General features: G+C 51.3%; 1 protein-coding gene across 2 annotated transcripts in view; it reads left to right on the forward strand.

Annotated features, from left to right (window-relative positions):
* The window catches only part of SEC22C (SEC22 homolog C, vesicle trafficking protein), a 24,364-nt gene extending 15,694 nt beyond the window's left edge, over positions 1-8,670 (forward strand). For both annotated transcript variants that reach the window (XM_019727539.3, XM_074312564.2), the window contains 3 exons: positions 761-879; positions 2,080-2,145; positions 3,820-8,670. In XM_019727539.3, the coding sequence (XP_019583098.3) occupies positions 761-879; positions 2,080-2,145; positions 3,820-4,020 (386 nt within the window). In that variant the 3' untranslated portion in view covers positions 4,021-8,670. The remainder of the gene's footprint in view (positions 1-760; positions 880-2,079; positions 2,146-3,819) is intronic.
* Positions 8,671-20,767: the final 12,097 nt, after the last annotated feature.

Consider the following 20,767-nt stretch of genomic DNA (forward strand, 5'->3'; position numbering starts at 1 on the left):
TCTTAACCAGAACGAAGTCTACAGGTTGAAGTGTTGTACAGGAGGTTCATTCTCTTGCTGTATGTCACTTATACAGATCTGTACATTATCTATATCCATCTATCATCTTCTATCTTTTTTCCTTTGACAATGAAGCCTTATCTTATCGCATTACTTAGTGAAACTTTGTGACTCTCCACTGAGAGACCCCTGCCCTCCTTGATGCAGGGGGTTAGGGCTGTGGGGATGTGTGGGCAGGGCCCAGAGCCAGGGCTGCCAGTGCACCCTCTGTCAGGTTCTCTGTGACACCTGGGGACAGCCCTCTATCCCTATGGATTTCCACATCCTTATCTGAAGAGTGAGGTGTTAATGAATTTGATCACAGTGCCCTCGCATTCGGTGACTTAATCTGGCCTTAGCCACTCAATGCCTAGCATATAACAAAGCATGATTTTTGGCATTCCTTGTTTACTATTATGCACAATTAAACCAATTTTTAATTAAAATGGAGATTTACATTGTAGGAATTTTGTAATGGTGTAGAGCTGAATTCTGCTCTGAAAGATAGACCGCTTTCTGGAAGGAACTCACCTCAAATTCCCAGATCCATTCTTTTCTTCCTGTCTTGCCTTTTCACTCTCTAACTACAGCTGCTTTTTAAATCAATATGTTTGTGTGTTTAGCATAATCTATTTTTAGTGGAGGTCTAGTTAATGTCTTTGTTTTTCTTTCATATAGACATTATTTTCATTGGATACTTACTATTTTTTTTATTGTGAAGCTCCCAATTTCCGAATGGAACCAGTGACAGCCCTGGGTGTCCTGTCCCTTATTCTCAATATCATGTGTGCTGCTCTGAATCTCATTCGTGGAATCCACCTCGCAGAACATTCTTTACAGGTAACCTCTTCTTTACAGTTTAGATTGAAGGACACATGGTGGAAGCAACATTTTATTCTGACGTTATTATGCGCGAAGGTCTTCAAATCCAAAGAAAGTGTGTAGTTCTCACTTTATTCTTCGTAGTCAGTTGAACAAATAGGAAACTTGCTCTTTTGTATCTATTTTCCTAAGAAGCCAAAGGGGTCCGCTGGGATATTGGTGAGAAATGGACAATTGCTACATGGACATCTGGCTACCCCGAGGCCCTGCGGCCCCCAGGAGTCACTGCAGGGGCTGGGTTATTCACCCAGGGCACAAGCTGGATTGCAGGCTTTCAGATTCAGGCTCTTGTTTCCCTGGGAAAAGTTGCCTCATAGTCTGATTTGTGTCATGCAGCTAGATTCCACCTTCCCTGTGTCTTTGTCAAAAACTGTATCACGAGGAAGTTGATTTTCCAGCCTGCTCCTCTCAAAGCATCTTTCTATTTCAATGCTTTTTAAATATTGTTGTTTTTTTAATTTCGAAGTATTTCAATCACTTTAAAAAAAAATACAGAACCATCATGAGCATAAACAGGTAGATACTACGTTTAAAGACAGCCGTAACGCTCACGCCCAGGGACGTGGTGACGGATCTGCAGCGTGCCTGGTCCTGAATCTCAGGCAACTAGCGTAGGTGGTCCTGTTGGAGGAGAGCAGCAGTGGCTGGGGCTCCAAGACGGTGACTGCCTGTTACCACATCCCGTCTTTGGCCAGTGTGTGGTGTGGCTTCTACTCGTGTTGTTTACGATCACTCATAACCCGGTACTTACCAAGTGTCTGTATACACACAGGTGCCTGGCCAACAAGACCTTAAGACATAGTCCCTGCCTTTGGGGCACAAGGCAGAGAGTGGCATCACTAAGGAGGTGACAGTACCTGGGGTGGGAGGAACTGGGGAAAGCTTAGCATTAACCAATGTGTAGGATTTCGAGAGGTCGCTGGGTTGTGAGGGCGTTCCAGATGGAGGGCTCAGCACAGATGCGTGGGGACAGGAGGGTGCCTGGTGGATCTGGGCATTGAAAGTAATTTCATGTCAACCCCTGTGCTGCTATATAAACGGCGACTTGTGTCTCACCCAGCGGGGGATGTTGTACTGTCCACCATACCAGACTCAATGAGGCGTGTCATAGTGTTTCATCTAAGTATTCTCTTTCTTCTGTTCCTCATATCGTTTTAGGTTGCCCATGAGGAAATTGGAAATATTCTGGCTTTTCTTATTCCTTTTGTAGCCTGCATTTTCCAGGTAGGTGAAAACGTTGACATTTTGGTGAGTGGATGAAACCCGTGGCCTTTTTTTGTTCTTTGGTTAGAACCAGCAACAAGTTTCTAGATCCTGGTTTTGTGCTACCAAAGGCCTTGATTCAGATCGTGGACAGTGCCAAGCCCTTAGTGGAAGGACCTAGGCCCGTCCTGCCCAGTCCTCTCATTTCTGGGACTCAGAAAGGGAAAGCCGCCAGCCCTAGGCTGCAGTGCCTGTGACAGTGGCAGAACAGAAACCAGGAATTGGGACTTGACTCCCCAGAAGGGCGGGGGGTTTGCAGTGGGGATCGGGTTGGACCTGACTGATGAGGCAGGGTCTTGCCTCGTGCTTAGCGTTGGGAAATCCAAGTACAGGAAAGTCCTTCTGCAGAAGTCACATCTGTGTACATGTGTTTTTTAAACACAGGATTAGGTCAAGAATTGTTTTTAGTAGTAATACCATCTGACTCAAATCTGTCCTTAGGAAATGAAACAAAAATTATAACAGTAGCTAGAGGGCTTTGATTCTTATTTAGTTATTGTAATATAAGCTGCAGACGTAAGGGGTAGAGTAAAAAGGAGCTTCTGAATCCTCCATAGGCAGAGTTAACTCTAGCCAAAGCCTGACTGATTCTCTTTCCTCGCCCTCCACATGGGCTAGGATGGCAGTACTTTCTCTGCATGTGTAACTAATTCTTAATTAAAATTTCTGTTCTCAAAGCACATTCTCTCCCTTCCACATACATTTTACAATGGTCTGTTTTTAAGAATTACATGATTGTGCAAAAAGAAAGTTTCAACCCAAGATTGAAGAAAATGTACTCATTTTTTAGGAACAAGTCTCCCGAAACCTTGGGTGTTGCCAGTGGAAGTTTCCTAGAGCCACATTTCAGGGCTGCAGGGGTCTCCCAGTTCCACCTGCATTCCCTCGAGTGCTTTCCTACTGGGATAGCTCTTTTGATGCGGAACTCTCTCCCCAGCACTGTAGCTGAGCCTTTGCTGGATTGCTCTGTGTTTCGAGAATGTGCTTTTTGATTTTTTAGACATTGAATCAAAAAGGTGTTTCTACCTTTTGCAGAACAAGAATGGCCTCTTTTCTGTGTGAGAGCCTCGCACAAAATATCAGTGACTCTCCCCGCCGTGAGACCTTTCCCTGTCTCTGTCTCCGAGATGCTTTTGAAGACACGAGAAGGGAGGTGTCTAAGGAACCGTGGTCTCCTATGCCATTTAACTCTGGAAAACTAAAATAGTAAAAGCACAGCTTCTCTCACTGGCTTTCTCCCCTGTCATGACCCCCTGAAGGAAGACTTCATTTGGAGGCCAGTCAGTCTTGTTAGGGTGTCCCGGCCTGGCTTTCTGCCCCTTACCTGCATCTCTTCTTTATCTGCCGCCCGCAGCCTGGGCATTTCTGTCTGTATTTCCTAAACTTCTTTCAAAAGGACCATGTTCTCATTTCTCCCGTGGCATCTCTTTCACTCTCCTTCTCTCTCCCAAATCTCCACATCCAGCCAGTGACTAACAGCACCTTAACCCGTAAGTCCAAGCGGCACTGACTTCCGTGTGATCAGCTGATATGCACGGAATGACGTGCACGGCAGGTGTGAGAAGCGAATCTTGCATCTGCCCTGGCGGCCATTGGCTACCTCTGATGGGGCTTCCCCTTCTGGTGTCATTTCAGTGTTACCTGTACCTGTTCTACAGCCCAGCCAGGACGACAAAGGTGGTGCTGATGCTGCTCTTCATTTGCCTGGGCAACGTGTACCTGCATGGGCTGAGGAACCTCTGGCAGATCCTTTTCCACGTCGGCGTGGCTTTTCTGTCTTCACATCAGATACTGACACGGCAGCTTCAGGAGAAGCAGTCTGACTGTGGAGTGTGACGGGGACTTTGTGCAAGGAATGGGTGCTTGGGTCTCCTTGTGAGGGTCGTCTGTGCTTCCCTTTTGGCTTCTCGACTTCACCTCAGGTTTCCACGCTTGAAGTTCATTTCGACCAAACCGGACTGAAAGCCAGATTTGGGGACTTTGAACAGGTGCGGATGAGGGTATAAGGTCACTTGGTACCCGGGCCCTGTTTTGTGCTGAGCGTTACCGCGAGATCTCCAGTTTGGCACGTTTGCTTAGGATGGCAGGCGATGGGGGCTCCTTCAGAAAGGCATTATTGGCAGATCAGAATTATTTTGGTCTTTTAAATTAAATGATGCAATAAACCACTAGATTCAATAATACTAGTTTTAGTAATTGGCAGTTGACTGGAACCACTTTGAAATCCATATCAGCTTTTCAGTAGAAATGTGACTTGGTTTGTTTTTTTAAAGAGTCAGTACAGGGTGAATTGAAAACTTCAAAATACGGTTCATAAATATAAGCCAGATCAATTTTGTTTACATTTTTTGATAACTTAGGCTCAATATGATACCTTTAGAATATTTAAATATATTTTGGATATGAATTGAACTTATCTTCATTTAGGGTAAGGACAGACTTAAGCTGAGAAAATGGCTAAGAAAGCTGAATTTATTTAATTTATATGTAAGCTTTTGCGGTAGTGGGACTCTATGGGTACAGAAATGTTTTGTACTTATTTGCAGGGTATATCTGAATATTTTAAAAATTGAGTGACCAATTCTATTGGATCATAAAGTTATAAGCATGAGCAGAAATGAGACTTTCGGGATTCCTTGCATTGGGCCACAGTCTGGAGTAGTTGAGTCACACGGACTCACACAGTGGCACTTTCCAGACGCAGGTGGGAGAGGCTGCTGTCATCGTGGCAGCTGAGTGCCTGTCATTTTAATGAGAGTGAATACGTGACTCTGTGTGCCTGTTGCCAGAAGACCTCCCGAATTAATCATTCCTCTACACCTTTCCCAATCTTAATTATATCAAGGGCCTCGGTTTTTATGAACAAGAGTTAAGTAGGTGTTACCTTTTTTAAAGCTTTATAAACATATAATTAACCCTGTGCCCTGAAAAGTTACTTTTCTTTCTCTCATTGTCAAAATATTGATCGATCATAGTTTCCCAAAATGTGGACGTGAATCAGATCCCTTAGGTCTCTGGAAATTGCAGCCTAGGTCGTCTGGTATCATTCAGGAGGTCATTTTGAGGAGCTTACCCTTGGGTTGTTCTGGAATCTGAATAGCTAGAAGTTTTAGAAGTCTGGAATCCGAATACCTCAGTCACAACTGCATGGAATACTTGGGGTTGAATTATGTAGTCTGGAAAAATGAACAAGTCCTGGTTTGCTAGTTTGTAAATGTTGGAAACCATTGATTTCAAGAGTTTTTGAGCATGTGGGGGAAGCAAGAAGATTGTTGCGGGGAATTCAGTTGTTCTTGGTTATTTCTGGTGGTGTATTTGTTACTGGGCTACCTTGGTGTCACTTTAAGGAAAACAAGTTGATGTGACTGGGAACTGGTGGGTAAATGTTGCCACAGTGATTTTATTTTCTTATAATAGACTTTTCTATTTTTAATCAAGTAGAATATCTGAATATGAAAGTTCTATTGGCAACATCCTCAGACGGAAACCTTCAGAATTGTCTATTGACTTTGTATCTGTGTAGTTTTCTGTATACGCAACAGGTGAATGTTCAGGCTTTCTGGGAGGTAATTTTGAAGAGATGGTAAAATAGAATGAGAAGCCAAAGGGAGAGACAAGTCCTTTTATGGCAGAAGCACAAAAAAAGCTTTAAAAGTTGGTAAGAACAGCTTACAAATGAATTGTTTTCTTTTCGAGCCCATGTGCTATTGGTGTTGTCAGGTAGCTATGTACCCCAGGTGCTCTAGAGGTCTGAGCTTGTGACCCACATTCAGCAAGAAGTAAAGAACAATCCTTGAAGAGGACCCCATCCTGGGGAATGCTTTCTGTGCTAGCGGAGATGTTATCCACACTTGGTTGAATGTGGTCTCAATCGCTTACCATCTACTTGGGGTTTGAGATTTACTTTTGTAAACAAAAGAGGAAAGATGCACTAGGCAAGCATTACAAAATAACGGCCACATAAACAGTGTTTAACTGAAATCCAGCTGAAAGAGAGCTCAGCTCACTGAAGGAAGAAACTAATGATACGAATAGGAAAGGAGTTCTGGAGATTTCTTCCGAGGAGAATCCCAGGCTCAGGGTTGACTTGGTCCAGGCCTGGAGGTTTGTGGCCCCCTACTATCACCCTCAGTGCCAGAAAGCTGGCTCCACGTCACAGTAGTTACCCCCACCCCACCACGGTCATTGCTGATCTAGCACCTTTGTTTTCCCAGTGCTTAAATGCTCCCTGCCAACCCACCTCACAGGGCTAGATCTGGGAATAGATAAAATCATGCTGAAAACAAAACCTTAAAAGTGCCTTCTGGTACCAGCTGCTGCGAGAGCTGGAGCATTGGAGCGTGTCAGGTCCCATCTCGTGTACCAGTGCTCTTGAGCGGGGTTCCCCTCCCCCGAGGAAGCTATGAAGGAAGCACGCAGACTCGGGTTTCCTAGTCTCCAGGCTAGCCATAAGTGACAAGGACCTTTCTGGGGTTCTTTGACCTGCGGGGGAACAGCTAGAGCATATTTAGTGTGGTGTCCCTCTCAGTACTAGAAGCCCACCGCCTGCAGCAGGAGGGATGTGACCGTCGTCTCCGGCTTTGCTTCCCAGGCTTGCACCCCGTTACCTGTGAACTCTGTTGTCAGGCCTTGGGTCAGGCCTTACAGGGTGGGAAATGGGGTGGGAAAAGCAGTGTCACCAGGAGTGCTGAAATAAAAACATGCAGTGGATGATTCTGTCAACGTCACCATGGGCTCCCTGTTCTTTTCCTAGATGTCCCCGTTCTCCAGGTCTCCCCTGCCTCTTTCCACCTCTGCTCCCCACACTCCAGCCCTGGGGACAGAGGCTGGCACTGCAACGTCTGGGGGGATGGGAAAGCCACCTTTAACTGTGTCGATAGTGTGGGTAGGAGCTTCAGAGAGGGAGCAGGTTGCACTGAGACTCAGCCCTCTCCCCCTGTGCCAGGAGCTTCAGCACACAACTGGCGTGGTCAGCACGGCTCAGCGTCAAAGACGACAGCCAGCAGGGTGCGCTGTTTGGGGCGCCTGAATAGGTAGGGAGCAGAGCTGGGGGCTCCCTGTCTGCTGGAAGACAGCAGCTGCCTCTTGGCATGGGGACTGCCATTTACTGTTCCTTGAAGGAGTCAGCTGCTCATGTAATGTGCGGGACAGCTGGCCCCCAGAGACCCTGCTGCTCGCACAGTGCCGCGCAGGTGAGGGCCGGCAAGGACTGGAGTGTCTACAGCGACCAGGTGGTGCCCCCGCTCTGACATTACCCACCTTCCGATTGTTCCTACGGAGAGTCCTGCCCAGGTACAGGGACGCTCCACCTGTGCACGGGGAGTGTTCATATGATGGAAGAGAAAGCAGATGTGTCCTTGGGGGGGGGGGGGGCAGCGCACTGCTCAGCTGGCCTGGAGGCCCGGCTCGGCTCTTACACTCGGCCTCGCACCACCGGCTTTGCACCACCATGGGCAACAGCTGAGAAATGGTGACAACATCAGCCTGCTCCCTGGCCTGCTGGCATGAGGACAGACGCCTGGTGGGGGGGCATACTGGGTGAATGTGTTGTTCAGGTGCAGGGGGAAAGCTGTGAGCGTGCCCACAAAGCGAGGTTGTGCGTGCGTCACGCTGCACCGCCGGCCGCGTCTTCTGGCCATTACAAGAAAGGGCATCTTACACGACTGCAGTGTAAACGGCCTCATCCTTTCACTCCAGAAAGGTAGCGCCTCTCTGCCTCCTGCCTCCGGGCACAGAGCCCTCGGGACCTTCGGCGTTCGGTCCTCACGGACCCAGGAGGCCAGTTGTACTGGTTGTTAGAGGCCTGTCCTAGGGAGCCAGGGACCAAACCTCAAGGTCTGTCTCCAACCCGAGCTCTGCTTCTCCCTTCTTGGAGCAGTGACGTCAAACTCTGTTGTTGGGGAAATGTCATTGGCAGGGAACCTGTGGAAAATGGCTTGTTAGTAGAATCTGGGAATGGCCGGATATGGAAACATCTGGCTGTGTGTACTGATGGCAGAGCTGTTCCCCTCAAGCGCCTTTTATTTAAGGTAAAATTATCAACTCCATTCTGTTCCTCTAATCTGTGCTTGGTACAGATGACCTTGTTTTAACCTTTATACGTATTCCATTCGGGGGTTGCTCCAGAAGCAGTAGTTAACGAGTTATTCGTATAATCCCCAGGATTCTGTTTTGTTTAATGGACTTTCCTCCTAAGAGGACCAGATTGGGGCTGAGTTAGCCAGGGCAAAACCATTTATTTCACATATTCATTTTGAATGCTCGCTGTCGGTGTTATACAAGCTTCTTACTGTTTTTATGTATTAACAAAGATCTATTTTGAGTAAATGATGTGTACGTTTTAACAAACGTCCACACAGTGGTAAAGCCTAAACTTGTATTGATGTTTGTGAGGAGTGTTGCCTAGCCATTTATATACTGTGTATATGTAAATTAAATGGGGTGGCTTCAGAAGTGGGAGGAGAATAAATCTAAGGTGCTTATTAACTTGTGTGTTTTTAATTGTGTGAAAAATTCTGAGTTAGGGGTCCATCTTTCGGGGTCTGGCATAATGGAGGGCGGTGTGTTGTGAGAAGTGAAATTCATGTCCTCTTGTCCAATGAGGTCTAGACAGGTACAAGTCTCAAATGGTCTTCAGTACTAATTCCCAGACTCTGGAATGCAATCCTGGGTCCAGGAAGGACCTTGGGAAAACCAAAGTCACAGTCTCAGGGCTGCCGTGCGAGCTGGGAGGCCTGCCTTCCATGCAGGTTTTGTTCTTACCGGCTGTGTGCCCCTGGGCAGGCACTTGCCTTGGTCTGGGCTCTAGGCCCCTGTCTGTCCTCGGGGTGATGAAGGTACCTCCCAGGACCAGCCCCATCACGAGATGGCCACCAGGAGGCGCAGCTGCCAGCCACTGTCATCGGGACGGGGCCCTTTTGCAGAGGTCATTCCTGTAGCAGCTGATAAAATTCCCAGAAAGGAAACAAATGCACTGATCTCTCCGGATCATGCTCTAAACACACTGGAGAATGCACATGCCAAGCTTCTCTCCACCATCTGTCCCGCATGAAATCTTTTGCAGGAGGGCAAAGATTTGCAAAATAAACACCTGAGTTATTGAGTTCTGGGGTTTAGGAGTTGGCAGAGCCTTTAGGTACCATCTGGTTCAGCCCCCTTGTTGCTCAGGTTGGGGAAGCTGAGGCCTGCCCTGGGAGCTGGTGACAGTATAGCCCAGAGCTCCTCCCTCTGGGCTGGGAACAAGGTGCTGTCCGCCACTTGGCAGTACCCACAAATAATAAAGGGATCTTGGCCTATGAAGAGTGCCCTTTCTGTGCCGGGAGGGCTGGATATCTATTAGTTCAGGTTGGTGAATTGCCTTCCTTTTTCCTGGGCTCTAACTCCTGATGGGGTCAGGTAGCAGAAATGCTGCCTGATAGCTACCAAGCATCCTTGGCAGTGCCAGTAGGAGAAAGGCTCCGAGAGGAAGGCGTCCCACCTGAGTGCACCTGGCAGGGGCTGCTGCCCAGCTGTGCTATGTCAGCTCTGAGATGCCACTGGGTCCGATGTGCAAGGCAAAACCTATAGTTCATTGAAGAACATGAAGGAGACTGTCTTTGGGATCTGGGATGGAAAAGGGCTTCTTAAGTAAAACAATGTCACCAGGCCCAACCCTTAAGGGACAGTGATTGATGAATTTGATTACATACAAATAAGGATTTCATGGGCTAAGTTAAATAATAGAAGATAATTACACTGACTTAAACCAATAAGGGGTGAATATATAAGCAATTCCTGTATATCAGCAAGAAAGACAGCAATCTCAGTAGAAAATGAGCAGACCATTTGCAGAAGAGAAAACCCCAGAACCTAAGAAACATACGAAGATATTTAAAATCATTAGAAATAGAAAAAGATAACAACAGTAAGATAGCACCTTACATCTATCAGCCTGACAAAACTTAGAAAGCTGGATGGCACCAAGTTGGAGGGAGTATGTAGGTAAAGGACTCGTGCACAACCAATCTGAACAGCAAAGCCACTGTATGGGCTGAGTTGTGCCCCCCATTCATATGTTGAACCCCAGTACCTCAAAATGTGACTGTATTTGGAGATAGGGTCTTTAAAGGGGTAACTAAGGCCAAATGAGGTAATATGGATGGGCCCAAATCCATTATGACTTGTGTCTTTATGAGAAGAGATTAGGACACAGACACACGCAGAGAGGAGACTCTTGGAAAGCCTGGGGAGAAGATGGCCGTCTGCAAGCCCCAAAAAGAGAGGCCTCGGAAAAACCCCACCTTGCCGACACTTTGATCTCCGACCTCCAGCCTCCAGAACTATGAGAAAATAAATTTCTATTCATGAATCCACCCAGTCGGTGGTACTCTGTTATGACAACCCTAGCCAACTGATACAGCTACCTACCCAGATTGTGTGCAGGCACCTCATGGTGTGGAAATTTCATTCCCGGTTTTCTGTCCCCAGGAAATTCTTACACAGATCCTTAAGGGGACATGTCAGAAAATAAGTGTTTACTGAAGCAGCATGCGTGTTGGCAGAAAGCAATCTGTGTGTCCATCATGGGCGCACAAAGTGTGCAGGCTCCACGGGCACCACACAGCAGGCAGAAGTTCCAGGTTTACATTAACATGGCGCGTGGGTGGCTCTTCAAACCATAGCACTGAGGGAAAAATAACATTCATATGATTAAAAATATATGCACACGAAATGCTAACATTTTAAAAGATATTTAAAACGATCCATTTGAATGGTTGCCTACAAGGGGCCAGCAGCATGGGAGTTAGTTAGCTCTAGAGAAAATGAGGAATTAAAAAAGGGTCAGCCGTCGGGTCTGAGAGCCCTGGGAGAATCGGGGGGCCTGCACTGCCCCTGGAGGTCTTGCCCTGGGTGTGCCCAGCCCTCACTGGACTTGATGAGGCCGAGAAGGCCTACCTTTAGGGGCTCTACACCCCACATGCTGCCAGAGTGAGCCTCCAGGGCTTCTCCAGTAGGCAAGGGGGGTGGGAACTGCAGGCAGGGCCAAGGGCTAAGATGGTCAGGGAGGGCTTCTGGAACCCATGGGGTGGGGCAAGCAGAGAAGGGGACTCCAGAGGGAAAAGCGAGTGGGTGGGAGCTGGCTCTGGCCACCGGGGACTCTCTCTCCTTGCAAGATTCAGGCTGTCGGACCAGCAGTTTCCAGGCGGAAACTCTTTCCCCCATGAGGCACTCAGCTGTCCTTGTCTCGCAGGGACAAGGAACACAGCTGTGGGGGACAGAGATGCCCCCAATTCAAGGCCTCACTCTGCCCAAGAAATAGCTTGTTCTGGCCCCAGAGTGGGAGTGTGAGCCTGGGGAAGTGAAGCCGAAAGGGGGCTGGTGGTGGGAGGGGTGAAGATACCTGGACCACCGTTGTCCTGAGGGGTTGTTCCAGGCACATTTTCTGAGGCCCCAGGGATCAGAGCAGGGGCCAGGGACAAGGAACACAGGCCCAACTTGGGGATGAACTTCCTTACAGAGCTGTCTGCAGAGTGTGGGAGGGAGCTAGCACTATGCCCCGAAGGTATACAAGCAGAGCAACGATGTGTTGGATGGGACCTTGGAACATGCTGTCCCCATCTTAAAGACATTGTCTCCTCCTGGATGCTGATGTCCGCAGGGACATCTGCCTATCTCCCCGAGTGCCTCACGTCGTGTCCATCCTCCGGGGCAGGCCAGACGCCAGTCGCAGGAAACAGCCTGTGCCAGCTCCCATTTGAAGAGTAAATATTAGTCTTTTCAAGAGCTGCCTGTTCTCTGTCACTCGGCACCAGGACACTGAGCCGAGGGGTTGGGGGGGAACCTTTTGGTTCCCACACCCAGATAGTCAGTGGGCGCGGGTCACTGCTGGAACAGAGGACCCGAGAAACAGGCCCACCATGTCCAGGCAGGCATCCCCTCCCTGAGCACTGGAATCCCTCCCAGGGGAGACGCCGATGGCACGGGGGTCCCAAACCCTGTGTGTGGCTCTTCTCACATGCTGTGAGGCTACTGCTGCAGAGGCAGGGGACTGCATGTTTAACCTGGCTCTCAAGGTCTCTGACATCTATGGTGTAAAATCCTCTGATTATCGGGAAGGGGGAATGACCTGCTCCTGTCCCACTGTCACCCCTTAGGGGAGGCCTCCTTTGACCACCCTTGGTCTAGCTCCTCGTCCTGCTTGCTTGCTTCTATAATTTCTCCCATCGATTATCTGGCTCCTGCATTAGAGGGTCAGCTCCACGAGGGCAGGGCCTCTGTCACTGCAGGGCGAGTCGCTGCTGTGTCCTCAGTGCCAGGTACTGTGCACACTAAGGGCTCAGTAATTTTTTGCTGAATGAATGTAATGGTGTTAATAATTTGTAAATACTAAGCCAATATAATGCTCATCCCCTCATTCCTGAAATTATGTTCCTCTGAAGCCACTCCACCATCATGACCCTGGGGAAGGGCGGGTGAATGCCATCTCAGGCAGAGGAAGGGAAGAGGAGAGAGGAAAGCTCACTGTCAGCTGGTGAGTGGTGAGAAAAAGGGGACGAATCTTTCAGACATGTGTCCTGGTCTCATTCTCTGGGATGAAATCTTGAGAAGAAGAAAACCAAAAGCTGAAAATAGGGGGAGCATGTGTCCTGCTCTGCATGTGTGGAAGGCTGTCTCCCAGGCAGCCTGTGCCCTTTAGGTGGCCCTGCTGGATAAAAACAGTGACACTCCAGGTGTGATGGCAAGAAGGTCCGACCAAGCCTTCCTCAGCTCCCAGAGGCCTGCAAAGGTTCTAGGAGTTCCTGCATGTTCCACACGGTGTGAGGAGGGTGGCGGAGTTGGAACTGGCGGGCCTGTCACAGCGCTGCCATGGCCAGTGGTGAAGTGAGCCTATCAGAGAGGTCATGTCAAGGGCGGCTCACAGCCAAGGCTGCATGGAGGTGTGGTGAGACTGGAGGGGTCTGAGGGCCAGAGCGAACCGAAGTGGGGCTGGGTCAGCTCTTCAGCCGCAGGGGCCCGCGTGTGCCCAGGAAAACTCTGTCGCCACAGGCAGCATAAGGACCTATGTGTGAGGCTCCTTTTCTCTGTCACCAGGAAGCCACCTGTGTTGGACCCTCTGCCTTATATCCTATTGACCTACCTTTGCCAGTTCCTACTGGAATGACTGGCAGTCCCTCGCCTCAGCTATACCACACAACTGTCACTCATTGCCTCTGAGTTCTCTGAAGCCATGGTGTGGGACACCTGAAAGAACCAGCTTGTCATGCACGCCATGCCTGGAAGTATGCGGCGTTGGCAGGGGCAGACCTTGAGCAACAGACGGTAGGAACCGGTGGTTAACGCTGTCCTATCCCCTGAGAGGTTGATTCTGAGTGTTCTGCCCACTCCACAGAGGGTCCCAGAGGAAGTGAGTTCCCGTTGCCACAGCAGTGACCAACTCAATAACCCACCTTTATTTTGGCTTTCCCCTCTTCCCTGCTTCACACTTCTCCATTCCTATTTCCTGGTTGCAGGCCTTTGTCTCAGGTTCTGCTTTCTGGGGACTCAGGTTACCAGGCCACCCGAGCCTCCATGCTACAAATTATCTGTGGTACTCGGCATCCCTCGCTGGTCCCTTCCACAGACCCCTGTGTTACTGGGGCTAAAGCCTCTTTCCCAGAAGCCCCTGCTGCTGGGGATCGGGATACATCCTAGGCTCTGCCAGAGGGAAGCACTGCGGGAGAGAGTTGGAAGGCAGAAGGGAGGTGGGGGCCCTTCTTCCTGCACAGTGGTGGCTGACGGGTGGGATCGGGCAGACAGGAGTTTGCAGCAGCAGGACGCTGTGTTCCTTCCACTTTATTGTCACCAGCATAATAAATGTGCAGCTAAGACGTGGGCAGTAATATCCTGCAAGGTGGCAGCTGGGGTGGTGTGACCATGAAGTGTAGAAGTATGTCCTAATTTCCATTCTTCCAGGTCTTTCTACATCTAATTTCCTACATTACGTGTACATTTCTTTCCGCACAAAATACTTCAACTGTTTTCTCTTTCCTGCACTGAACTGTGGCTTATTCTGCTTCCTTACCCTCTCAGGTGGAGGGAATCTGCAAGGCCAACCATTTACCCAAAGAGACATCAAAAAACAAAACAAAAATGGGAGTCAGACACTGTTGATTGCCTACTCAATAGCCACTCCCCTTTCATCCTTATCAGATCAACTTCCCTTCAGGAAGCCTGGTTTCTCTTGCAGCCAGGGCGTGGGGTATGTGACCTATTCCTGGCCAAGGAGCCTGAGGAGAACGCGCAGAAGGTGGGTTCTGGGATAGCTTATCTTCCCTGGTAAAAGGAGACACACAGGAAACATTCTCCTCCCTGACAGTGGATGGGGTTCTGTGAGAACGTGATGGGTGGGGCAGCAACAGCCATCTTGCAATCATGAGGGGATAAGTACGTGGGCAAAATTCAACATACTGAGTATGGCAGAGTGGACATATAAAAAAAAAAAAACCTGCGTGTTGTGCAGGGCGGCCTATGGGGTCTCTGCTCCCGCTCCCTGCACAAGAACACAGGTGTCGTGCGGGGTGTCATGCAGGAGACCCTGCTCGATGTGCCATGTGTCTTGCGGGGTGTCAGGTGGGACAGCCTGCGGGGTCTCTGCTCCCGCTCCCCACATAAGAACACAGGACATGGTGAGGCCAAAAAGGAACACCCACGGAGCCATAGGTAGGGGAGTCATACCACTATATTCTTGCTGGCAGCATCCGCCTCTCAGCAATCCGCACTTGCTAGCTCAGCCACCATCTTCTCGCTAGCTCCCATTTTTCTGCTAGGGTAGCCACAGCAGTTATATTAGTGGCCAAAGGCTCACTGGTTACAGCTGACGGCCAACTAGCCACAGCTGATGGCCATGCAATCACAGTTTATGGCCATTTACTACCTGAGCCAGCACCTTTCCAGGTGAGGCCGAGGAAACTGCTTTCTGGGGCTCTGTCCCCACACTGCGTCTACAACGACACCACTGAGCTGCTGAATTAACCCTGGAGCTGCCTACTTCTAGTAGGTGTCACCCTGGCAGGACCCTTTTCTGAGCCACATAGAAGCCAGTTCAGCTCTTCAGAGTTCTTTCCATGTTGACATGTTGGGACTCAGAGATGCTGGGACTTCTGGGAGCTGGGCTGGGACGAGGGTGAGGCAAGTGAGGCACTCGCCTGGGGTGTAAAATTTAAGGAGGTGGCAAAACACTCAGTAATCAGGATAAATGATATTTTTTAAAAAATCAAAACTGACGCAAAAACACACAATTAACAAAATATCAAGGTTTTTACAGAGAGTAAAGAATCAGTGTTGCCAACTAGGTCTGCTCTACTTGTGTTTCCACAAGGGGCACACCCAATGACGCTCACCTATGCCATCCAGATAATAAAGGAGAGCTCTGGGATTTTGAGAACTGGGTTCAAGGTTGGGCTCTACCAACGACTTCCCTTCTTTGGACTTTGGTTCCCCCATCTGTCCTGCACAGGGGCTGGGGCATTGCCAGGATGGCCTTCTGACACGTCCTCCTCAGCCCCATGGCTTGCCGAGTTACTGTCCCTGTTCCTGGGAGGCTGTGTCTCCAGGGCCATCGACTCCTGGCTATTAATACCTCAGCCATCCCTGGCCTGATTAGGGTGTTTAATGACTGCCAGCTGTGGCTCCGGCCCCCTCCCCTGGGAGAGATAAGAACAGTTCCTGTTCCCACATGGGGGGAGGTAGGGGGAGGCAGGGTCATTGCTCATTAAAAGAGGCACTGGGTGAGTGGTGGGAATGGAGGAGCTGACACGACACCCCATCCCGTCCCACCCTGGCCCAGCACACCAGATGGAGGGGCCTGGAGATACAGACTCCCTGTGTACCGCTCCCCGACAGGGGCTGCCCTGGTCTCCCCACCCTCAGGGCCTGGGCTTTAGGTTCTGATTCCAACGACCTTGGGACTTTTCCACAGATGTCCTACAGACATTACATCCAGCATGTCCCCAACCGGGTCATCGTCTACCCAATCCCACCCCCCCCACCTGGATGATGGGCTGGCAGCTTTTCCCAGCCCTGCCTCTGAGGCCCTTCTCAGCAGCCAGAGTGGGGGGCTTGCCCCAAACCCACCCTCATTCCCTTGGCCTTATTTAAGAAAGACTACCCCGTTGCCACCTCAGCTAGGAAGCTGCTCCCTATTCATTCTGCTGGCAGACTGGCCACCCTCCCTGGGCAGCCTGTACCCTGGAGTGGCAGGAATCGTCCACATGGTGGCTTCTGTCATCGACACAACGGTGGCCCTCTGTGCTAGGATGGTGGGGGTCTCCTTGCCCTGGTCTTCCCAGGAGGTGACCACTTGAGTTAATTAGCCTTTGCCCTCAGGGACTGGGGTCAGAGCTCGGTCAAAGGCCAGTGCCTGTAGCCAATCAGCCGGCTCTACCTGGGGCCACAGCTGGGTCTGGGGCAGGGATCACTGCATGCCACAGAGGTCAGGGGTCTAGGTCTGAGGGCCAGCTGCTGGGCCTCCTTAATCCCTGGGGTCACCAGTCCTGTGGCCTCACCACCTCCCCCCTCTGAAATGGAGCTGAGGAGAGGGGCCTGCCCTCTGTGTCACCAGGCCTCCTGAGGTGGGGATGGGGGCCTGCACCCAGGTGTTTGAGGCCCAAAGGCCAACCTTGGTGAAGTCCTTGCGGGACCCACCAGGTGGCGATAGAGATGAGCTGATCTGGCCTCACAAGTGCCCTGCAAGGCAGGAGGGAGGGACCCTGAAGCAGGAGGGATGAGGGGGTGCAGGAAAAATTCATTTTGTGGTCTCCCCCTGTCGTGCAGGGTGACAGGCGGGGTCTCTGCTCCCACTCCCCACACAAGAACGCAGGATATGGCTAGGCCAAAAAGGAACACCCACGGAGCCATAGGTAGGGCAGTCATACCACTATAGTCTCACTGGCGGCTGGGTTGGAGACACAGGAAGCAGGAGCCGCACAATTCTCAACCCTCACTGTGCCGCTTGCAGGCTCAACCACCATCTTCTTGCTAGCCCCCATTTTCCACTAGCGAGGCCATGGCAGTTATATTAGTGCCCAATGGCTCACTGGTTATAGCTGATGGCCAACTAGCCACAGCTGATGGCCAGCCAATCACAGTTGATGGCCATTTACTACCTGAGCCAGCACCTTTCCTTGTGAGGCTGAGAGCCTGGAAACTGCTTTCTGGGGCTCTCTCCCAACACCACCCCTACAGGCTCTCGCCTCACAATCTACGTACGCGACAAGCGTCTTCCGCGAGGGGCCCTGTGCGAGGAGCCTGGAGGTGAATGCAATATCTTGGACACAGCCAAGCTCTCTGGGCCCAGCCAGGGTTTCTCAGGGCACCACCAGTGCTTCTGGGCACAGCAAGACTTCCTGGGCTTCTTAGGGTACCACCAGTCTCCCCAGACACAGCCAGGGTTTCTCAGGGCACTGCCACTCTCTCTGGGCACAGCCAGACTTCCTGGGCTCAGCCAGGGCTCTCAGGGCACTGCCACTCTCTCTGGGCACAGCCAGACTTCCTGAACTCAGCCAGGGCTCTCAGGGCACTGCCACTCTCTCTGGGCCTCTCAGGGTACCGTGCTGGAACAACAGTGGCTCACAGTCAAGGTGCTTACATATTCTCAATGGAGGCTGGTCAAACCACAAGAGCAAACATCTGCCAGTTCCACTACATGGTGTACGTTCCCAAGCAAACAGTCAAGAGGTCCATTAAATTAGGGATGGAAGGCAATTCCCCATTATCCATAGTCATTTGCCAGGGCTGCCCTGGGGGTGAGGGATGACCTTGACCTCACCCTCAGCTCCCATGGAGGACTCAGCAAGCGTTTCCTCCTGGGACTACAAGTCCTGTATCCGGGCTGCCTCAGCAAGCACTTCCCAGCCCACAGGGCCGCAATGTCCTTCGCTTTCTCCGGCCTCTGCTGGTTGGGGAACCGTCCACGTCTTCCCACCCCTCCACGGGGGTCCAGCTCTCTGGCAGCTGCTCCTCCTGGTCTTCCTGAGACTGAGTGTTTATACACACAAACTGCTCCACCACCCTTCGGAGAGCTTTGGCCGGCACCGTACCCTGCTCGCTGTGCCATTTGTCGTGCAGGGTGACAGGCGGGGTCTTTGTTCCCGCTCCCCACACAAGAACGCAGGATATGGATAGGCCAAAAAGGAACACCCATGGGGCCATAGATGGGGGAGTTATACCACTATACTCTCGCTGGCGGCTGGGTTGGAGAAATAGGAAACAGGAGCCACACAATTCGCAACCCTCACTGCACCGCTTGCAGGCTCAACCACCATCTTCTTGCTAGCCCCCATTTTTTCTGCTAGCGTAGCCACAGCTGTTATATTAGTGGCCAATGGCTCACTGGTTACAGCTGACGGCCAACTAGCCACAGCTGATGGCTATGCAATCACAGTTGATGGCCATTTACTACCTGAGCCAGGCACCTTTCTATGTGAGGCCGAGAGCCTGGAAACTGCTTTTTGGGGTTCTGTCCCCACACTCCACCCCTACAGGCTCTCGCCTCACAATCTACGCGACAAGCATCTTCCGCGAGGGGCCCTGTGCGAGGAGCCTGGAGGTGAATGCAATATCCTAGACACAGTCAGGCTCTCTGGACACAGCCAGGGTTTCTCAGGGCACCACCAGTACTTCTGGGCACAGCCAGACTTCCTGGGCTTCTTAGGGTACCACCAGTCTCCCCGGACATAGCCAGGGTTTCTCAGGGCATTGCCACTCTCTCTGGGAACAGCCCGACTTCCTAGGCACAGCCAGGGCATCTCAGGGCACAGCCAGACTTCCTGGACTCAACCAGGTCTCTTAAGGCACTGCCACTCTCTCTGGGCACAGCCAGACTTCCTGGACTCAGCCAGGGCTCTCAGGGCACGGCCACTCTCTCTGGGCCGCTCAGGGTACCGTGGTGGAACAACAGCGGCTCACAGTCAAGGTGCTTACATAGTCTCGATGGCGGCCAGTCAAGACACAAAAGCAAATATCCCCCAGTTCCACTACATGGTGGTGTGTTCCCAAGCAAACAGTCAAGAGGTCCATTAAATTAGGGATGGAAGGCAATTCCCCATAGTCCATAGTCATTCGCCAGGGCTGTCCTGGGGGTGAGGGACGACCTGGACCTCACCCTCATTTCGCATGGAGGACTCAGCAAGTGTTTCCTCCTGGGACTACAAGTCCTGCATCCGGGCTGCCTGAGCAGGAACTTCCCCGGCCCACAGGGCTGCAACCACCTTCGCTTTCTCCGGCCTCTGCTGGTTGGGGAACCGTCCACGTCTTCCCACCCCTCCACAGGGGTCCATCTCTCCAGCAGCTGCATGGCTTTTCCTGTGCTGGTGGGAGAACCGTCCATGTCCTACCACCCCTCCACGGGGGTCCAGCTCTCCGGCAGCTGCTCCTCCTGGTCTGCCTGAGACTGAGTGTTCATACGCACAAACTGCTCCACCGTCCTTCGGAGAGCCTTGTCCGGCACCATATCCTGCTCGCTGCGCCATGTGTCGTGCAGGGAGTCATGCGGGGTCTCTGCGACCGCTCCCCACATGAGAACGCAGGACATGGTGAGGCCAAAAAGGAACACCCACGGAGCCATAGGTAGGGGAGTCACACCACTATAGTCTCGCTGGCGGCTGGGTTGGAGACACAGGAAACAAGAGCCACACAATTCTCAACCCTCACTGCGCCGCTTGCAGGCTCAGCCACCATCTTCTTGCTAGGCCCCATTTACTGCTAGCGTAGCCACAGCAGTTATATTAGTGGCCAATGGCTCACTGGTTACAGCTGACGGCCAACTAGCCACAGCTGATGGCCAGTCAATCACAGTTGATGGCCATTTACTACCTGAGCCAGCACTTTTCTATGTGAGGCCGAGAGCCTGGAAACTGCTTTCTGGGGCTCTGTCCCCACACCCCCCACTCCACCGTTACTTCGTTGGAAGCCTGGGATGTCTGCCTATGGCCTCTGCCATCCTGAGACAGTGTTTCAGCTTCTCCCTATTCCTGAATACCCACCACTGGGCTTCTTACCTCCTGCCACCTCTCAGGGCAGGGTCTCACCTGTGTCTTCCCTTTTCTTGCCTCTATCTCGGGTCTGTGTTTCATTCACTTTCCACCCTCCTGGCTGCTGCTCTCCCCAGGGCTCTGCCCTTGCCCTGAAACAATGACTCACCAATGGTGGGATTTCAGGCCCTGTGGGATGCACTGGCTCCAGCTTAGTCTGGGGGCCCCTCCTGGTCTCTGCACCCTACAGGCAGCCTGTGGGATTCCTGATCTGGAGGGCGGGGTGCTGCCCTTTCCTCTGCAAACACTTTGCTTCTAGGATGTGTTGGCTCCTCCCATTGTTTTCCCTCCTCTTCCTCCAGCCTGAGCTCACCCCTCAGTTCTCTGACCTTGGTCTCCGCACAGCCCCCTCCTCTGTGTATCCCTTGGCCCCCAGACTGCTTGGAGCACCCCCTTTAGCTGCTCTCTTCCCCCTGAGCCCAGAGGACAGAGCAAGTGGCAGAGAGCTCTCTCTGGTCAGCCTCCCACGCCTTAGCCAGGAGTTAAGCTAAACCATTCAACACCCTCCCCTACTGTGCAAGTGGAGAAACTGAGGC

Source organism: Rhinolophus sinicus, chromosome 5 (assembly GCF_057876585.1).
Source record: "Rhinolophus sinicus isolate RSI-liver-muscle chromosome 5, RSI-T2T, whole genome shotgun sequence".
In the NCBI taxonomy this organism is placed as follows: Eukaryota; Metazoa; Chordata; class Mammalia; order Chiroptera; family Rhinolophidae; genus Rhinolophus; species Rhinolophus sinicus.